The sequence below is a fragment of the Corvus brachyrhynchos genome, unplaced genomic scaffold (genome assembly GCF_000691975.1).
Source record: "Corvus brachyrhynchos isolate BGI_N302 unplaced genomic scaffold, ASM69197v1 scaffold130, whole genome shotgun sequence".
In the NCBI taxonomy this organism is placed as follows: Eukaryota; Metazoa; Chordata; class Aves; order Passeriformes; family Corvidae; genus Corvus; species Corvus brachyrhynchos.
The window spans coordinates 780,493-786,376 of record NW_008236193.1 but is presented as its reverse complement, the minus strand read 5'-3'; the positions used below and the strand labels follow the sequence as shown (position 1 = coordinate 786,376).

At 60.3% G+C, this 5,884-nt stretch overlaps 1 protein-coding gene across 6 annotated transcripts in view; it reads right to left on the bottom strand.

The window, feature by feature from the left end:
• Positions 1 to 5,884, bottom strand: part of TCF3 (transcription factor 3) — a 75,204-nt gene that overhangs the window by 4,260 nt on the left and 65,060 nt on the right. For 3 of the 6 annotated variants that reach the window (XM_017739291.1, XM_017739327.1, XM_017739300.1), the window contains 5 exons: positions 5,764 to 5,837; positions 4,930 to 5,133; positions 3,390 to 3,513; positions 2,496 to 2,658; positions 1,376 to 1,614 (listed from right to left, as the gene is read on the bottom strand). In XM_017739291.1, coding sequence (XP_017594780.1) covers positions 1,376 to 1,614; positions 2,496 to 2,658; positions 3,390 to 3,513; positions 4,930 to 5,133; positions 5,764 to 5,837 — 804 coding nt within the window. The remainder of the gene's footprint in view (positions 1 to 1,375; positions 1,615 to 2,495; positions 2,659 to 3,389; positions 3,514 to 4,929; positions 5,134 to 5,763; positions 5,838 to 5,884) is intronic. The other 3 variants (XM_017739311.1, XM_017739319.1, XM_017739305.1) reach the window with 2 other exon arrangements.

Below are 5,884 nucleotides of genomic sequence, written 5' to 3'. Positions count from 1 at the left end.
ACAGGCACCTGATGGCCCCGCTCCCATGGCAGTGCTGCCAGAGGGGTGCGAGGGTGGGATTCTCTCCTGGAAAGCAGCACAAACCCACAGAGGGGACACTGCCTGTCTGCACTAACTGCTGAGGGAGCCTGCAGGGCTCAGCCACCTCCCTGGCTGCCTCCAGGAAGGGTTTAAAAAGGGACAAGCATGGGAGACCAAAGTGAGCACGGTGCCAACTCTGCCTAAGCCCTGCCCCACCCTCGGTCCTGCCTGGCATCCGCGAGCAGCAAGTACAAGGTAGAGTGGGACCACCGAGAGGTCACGGCTGGGGACTGTCTGTAGGAGATCGGAAAGAACAGAACCAAAAAATAAAAAAACCCAAAAAAAAAAAAAAAAAAAAAAAAAATCAAAAGAAAGGGGAAATTAAAAAAGAAGACAGGAAAAAATATACATGTTATGAAAGGCAAAAAATTACAAACTGAAGAGAGGCACAAAGGACTCCAACATCAAGGCACAGCAAGGCCAGCAGAGAGGAGCACAGCCAGGCACAGCCCCCGACGCGTGTTACGACAGCTCTGCAGAGAGAAAGGAGTTATCCTGCCCCGGCACGCCCGCCGCGGGCCGGAGCGGGAGCGGGAGCGGGAGCATGCACTGCGGGGTGCGGGACAAAGCAGCCACGTCCTCGGAGCGGGACAGCCGCCCCTCGCTTCCCCTCCCTGGGATGGGCGCACACCCCATGGGTGCACACGCGTGTGGAAGGAAGCGAGGGTGCCCTGAGGGTGTCCCGGTGAGGGGCAGAGCCTGCAGGTGCCCGCTGGCAGCTCCGGGCTCGGAATGCACAGTGCCCCCAGCTTGTGTCGGACACCAGTGAGTGCAGGCAGCGAGGGCTGCTCAGCCCAGGGCATCCTGCTGCCCTCGCACAGCTCCCATGGTCCCAGGGCTCTGCCAGGTGCCACACTGCGGGGACAGGGGCGTAGAGCCCCGTCAGGCACACAGAAGGGACAGGAACGGGCTCTGTGCTTGGAGCAGCCCTTGGAGACGGCAGAGCTGGACCCCTCTGGGAGATTTCCTGGTGGGGTTTCTGTCACTTTGCTGGCCAAGCACGGAGCGCTCCTGGCTGCAGGGAAGCAGGACGGCACAGGCGTCCCCGCGGGACCGGCATGCAGCACACGCGGTGGCAGCGGGGGACAAAGGAGAGAACAGCAGGGATGGATGCAAAAAAGGCAAAAAAAAAAAACCAACATAAAAAGGACATCGACAGCCTTGGGTTGGTCCCCAAAGCCACAGGGGAGAGAGACAGTGCGAGGCACCACAGCACGTCACAGGAGACAGACAGACAGACAGCCCCGTGCCGATCAGATACGTAAAATATCACCACTCCGGGACCCTCACTGACCTCTAACTTGTTGCTCCAGGTTCAGTATGACTGATACGGCCTGGTGTAGGATTAGCAGTTTGGTCTGCGGTTTTTCGCTGTTTAGGTGCAGTTGGCACATGCGTCCGAGCTCTTTAAAGGCCTCGTTGATGTCACGAACCCGCAGGCGCTCACGGGCATTATTGGCGACCCTCCTTTCTCTCTCTCTCTCGGCTTTTTGCTCTGGGGGAAGAAGATCGTCCTCCTCATCCTCATCTTGACTAATGGTTTAAAATAAGAACGAGACAGGGACATTCCTCGCGTGCACTCTCAGCACTGGTCAACTCACAGACAAGAAACACACGGTGAGGCACCAAGATGCCGAGCCCCCCACGTGCCCTGCCAGGACCTGCTGGCCTGTGCCACACGCAGGCACACGCAGGGGCTTCGGAGAGAAGCAGTTAAGGCTCTTCTTCTGCCTCTTTTTTGTTGTGTTTTGTTTTTAAACAGCAAAGAAAGAAACCACAATGTGATTAAGGCCTGAGCTTGTTGCTGGGAGAGTGCAGGGCGGCCCAGACAAGGTGAAGGCCAACACTGGAATCCCCAGCTGGAATTTGGGACGACGGAGCCCTCTGCCTCCAGGGCAGGAGCGGGGCTGGTGCTGCCTCTCTGGGCACCATCACCCTGGTGAGGTCTCCGAGCTGGTGGCGAGGCTGCAGAGCAGCCAGCACGCTGAAGGACTCTACCTGAGCCACTGCCACTCCTCTGGCTGGATGTGAGAGAGGATGCAGGAGCCCAAAGCAGAGAGCAGAGATGCCCCAAGGCAGGGAAGGGGTCAGACTGTCCCTGCCTGGGGCTGAGCACTCACTCCTTCCCTGCACAGCCTGCAGGTGAGTGCAGGATAAGGTGCCTCCCTCTGCTTTAGGAGCATGAGGACGCCCCGAGGCCACAGGGACAGGAGCCAGCAGGAGGGTGGCAGGGACCCTTCCCCCTGGGGCAGTAGCAGGAGCCCAGGCTGTGTGAGACCACACCAGGCTCCAGGGTGGGCAGGGGCTGGGGGGGGTCTGTGCCACAGGGTGACCCCAGGCCAAACCGGGCCAAGCCCAGTGCCCCCCAGCCCAAACACCCCTGGCCTGGGGACAGAGAAAGTGAAGGGAGAGACCTGTTCAAAGAGCACCTTGTTCTGTTCCGGGAGGGTTTCAGCTCCTTCTTCTCCTCTTCGGAGTTATCTGCCACCGACGTGTTCTCTTCATCCTCCTTCTCTTCCCTCTTTATCTCGCTCGTTCCTGAGGAGACGCTGCTCCGCCCCAGCCCCCCGGACAAGCCTGCAGAGAGAGCAGAGCCACACCCAGGGTTTGAGGGGCCTGACCTACACAGCAGGCTGGGGGGTCCCCAGGCCCTGCTCCTGCACTGGCATCCCAAACTCATCCTGCATTGTTGCTCCACACTCAGGGAAGATGGAGGGGTGCTGGCTCTGCCCTGCTGACACTCCCTGTTCTCCCCCTTACTTCCCGGACCCTCCAACACAGGAACCCAACCTATACAGCAGAGCACTGCGAACTGTGCACCCACACCTGGCAGGGGACAGGAAAATACAGGTCAGACATGTAGGGTTAGATGGAATACTGGGAAGGAATTGTTCCCTGGGAGGGTGGGGAGGCCCTGGCACAGGTTTCCCAGAGCAGCTGGGGTTGCCCCTGGATCCCTGGAAGTGTCCAAGGCCAGGCTGGATGAGGCTTGGAGCACTCTGGGACAGTGGAAGGTGTCCCTGCCCATTGGCAGGGGTGGAATGGGATGGGCTTTAATGTCCCTTCCAAGCCAGACCATTCTGGGACTCTGTGAAACCTCTGGAAAAGGCTCCAAGTAGAAACTGCCCCGTGAATGCTGCAAGGAAGCACCAGCCTTGCAGAGACATCCATCTCCTCCGGGCTGCTGCTTCACAGGGCTGGACCCAAACCCCACAGGTGATCCCCACTCCTCCCAGCAGGTGACCCTTGGCACAGGTAACCCCTGGCACAGGTGAGCCCCATCCTGCACCCGTGCAGAGCTGCCTTACCACTGTAGGTGTCCTGCTGCCTGCTGAGGTCCGGGAGGGAGCTGGGCTGTGATGGAAGTGTCACATGGTTGTGGAGCAAGCTGGGGTTGCTGGACAACCCATCTTCGGGGTGGCCTCCTCCCACCTGCAGCACAATGAGCAGAGCTGTGTCATGGCCAGCGGGCAATGGGGACAGTCAGCCCAGCACAGCCACCCAGGGACACCCCTGGGCTCCACGGACCGGGCTGAGGCACAGCTCCCCTCACGCTCCCACACCTGGGGCTTGGGAATGAGGGAGGGAAGAGCCAGCCTGCTCCAGCACAGCTCCCCAGGGACCGTGGTGGGGGCACTGCAGCCCCCTGCTCTGAACAGGAGCCGGACCTGGCCCAGAGCCCCTGTCAGCGCTGTGCCCCCCGAGGAACAGCCCCTCTGTAAGGCAGCACACTGGAGAGGACACGTGTCCTGTCTCCACTGAGCACCACTCTTTCTGCCACCTCCCAAGTGCCACCAGAGAAAGGGACATCCCAGCAACATAAACTTGGCTCCAAAGGAGCTGGAAACAAAGGGTGAGGGCCCCTTCTGAGCCCACGGCCCCGAGGCTTTGCTACACAAGCTGGGGAGTGACACGATAGAGCCAGCCCTGCTGGCTCCCCAGCTGGCAGCAGCCTACAGAGGACACACATCTCATTCCCAGGTCAGGAGCAGAATCCAGGGAGCCTGGAAGGGGATCACAACTGGTTCTCTGGAGACTGGAGATGTGTCACTGTTTGCTGCAGCAGGAAAGCAGCTCTGCCAAAAATGTGCTGCTGTGGTCACCAGCCTCTAGACAAGAGGGGACCCAGGTGACCCAGCACAGGACCCCAGCATCCACATGCTCAGGGAACCCTGGATCCATCACATTCCCTTGGAGCTGGAATGAGCCCTCACACACCAGCACTCCCCACGTGCACAGAGGGACACGGTGCCTGCCCAAACCGTTCAGAGCAGGGAATTCCTGGTGACACCTGGCACTCTTGTACCCACTGAATCCCTCTTCTCCTCCCTGCATATCCCAGGGATGCCTTGAAGTTGTTTTGAGGGATTTCCAGTCATGTTGCAGGGAAAGAAGAGCAGCTCTCTCACCACCTCTGCCTGCCCTGAGAAGGGGCACAAACAAGGGAAGTGCACACGGAGCTTGTGCCAAGGGTGCACTCAATGTCCCCAGAGCAGCTGTGGCTGTCCCATCCCTGGCAGTGCCCAAGGCCAGGCTGGACAGGGCTTGGAGCCACCTGGTCCAGTGGGAGGTGTCCCTGCCCAGGCAGGGGGTGGAACTGGATGAGCTTTGAGGTCCCTTCCAACCCGAACCACTCTGGGATTCCATGACTCAACTCTCCCTGCAGGAACATGGGGAGTGACTTCTGTGCATGTCACCCACGCAACGCTGCCAACACCTGACCCAAGCTGGACCACACTGAGCTATTCCTGCACCAAAGGCAACGTCCCCCTGAATGCCAGGGCACCCCTCACATGACACGTGTCCCCAGTGTGTCCCTGCCAGCTGCCACAGTGCTCCCACACTCACCAGACTCGGGTGCCTGTTCCCCAGGGCCATGACCGAGGCGGGGAAGGCCTGGCCCAGGCTGCCCACGGCGGCACTGTGGGGTGGTGCTGAGCCCAGCAGCCCGTGCATGTCCCCATGGTTGCTGGGCATGGCAGAGGTCTGGCCCACGGCGTGGTTCCTCAGCACGTGGATGGCTTCGTCCAACCTGTCTTCCATTTTGTTTTGCTGGAAGGGCAGGACAGAGACAGGTCTGTGTTAACTGCCCCATCCCTGGAAGTGTCCAGGGTTGGAGGGGGCTTGGAGCAGCCTGGTCTAGTTGGAGGTGTCCCTGCCCATGGCAGGGGGTGGAGCTGGATGAGCTTTAAGATCCCTTCCAACCCAAACCATTCCATGATTGCAATCCAATTCCATGACTGCAATCCCATAAAGCCAGCAGCCTCCTGCTGCCCTGCACTGCAGAGTGGCTGGTGCCAGTCCTGGACTCAGGTGCCACAGGGCAGGGATGGAGAGAAGTAACCCCCCCAGTCAGTGCCATCACCTAAAGGCACGAGGGGCCACACGAGTGGAACTGCTCAGGGCAGGGAGGCAGAAACCTGACAGGAATCCCTTTGGCTGGGCCAGAGCCCGGGATGGGCCTGGGCTGGGGCCAGGGGGAGGGTGCCAGGCTGCTGGGGGACTCCAGGCCAGGGAGGCAGCACCAGGCTCTGCTCAGCTGCTGCCACCCCAATATCCACCCGTGACCAACCAGCTGATCCCAGGCGTTCAGGGGAGAGGACGTCACCCAAAAACCCTTCACCGCCAGGCCCCGAGGGATGAGAGAGAAAAGGAGAAGCTGGAATTTTTGGTGCCACTCACCAAAGTGTGGAGGCTCCCTTCGTAGCTGGGAGATAAGGCACCCGCTCCACTCGCCCGCGGCCACTGCGACGAGCCTGGGGACAAACGCAGGCTTTGGGGCCCGCCCACGCCCAAGGGGGCC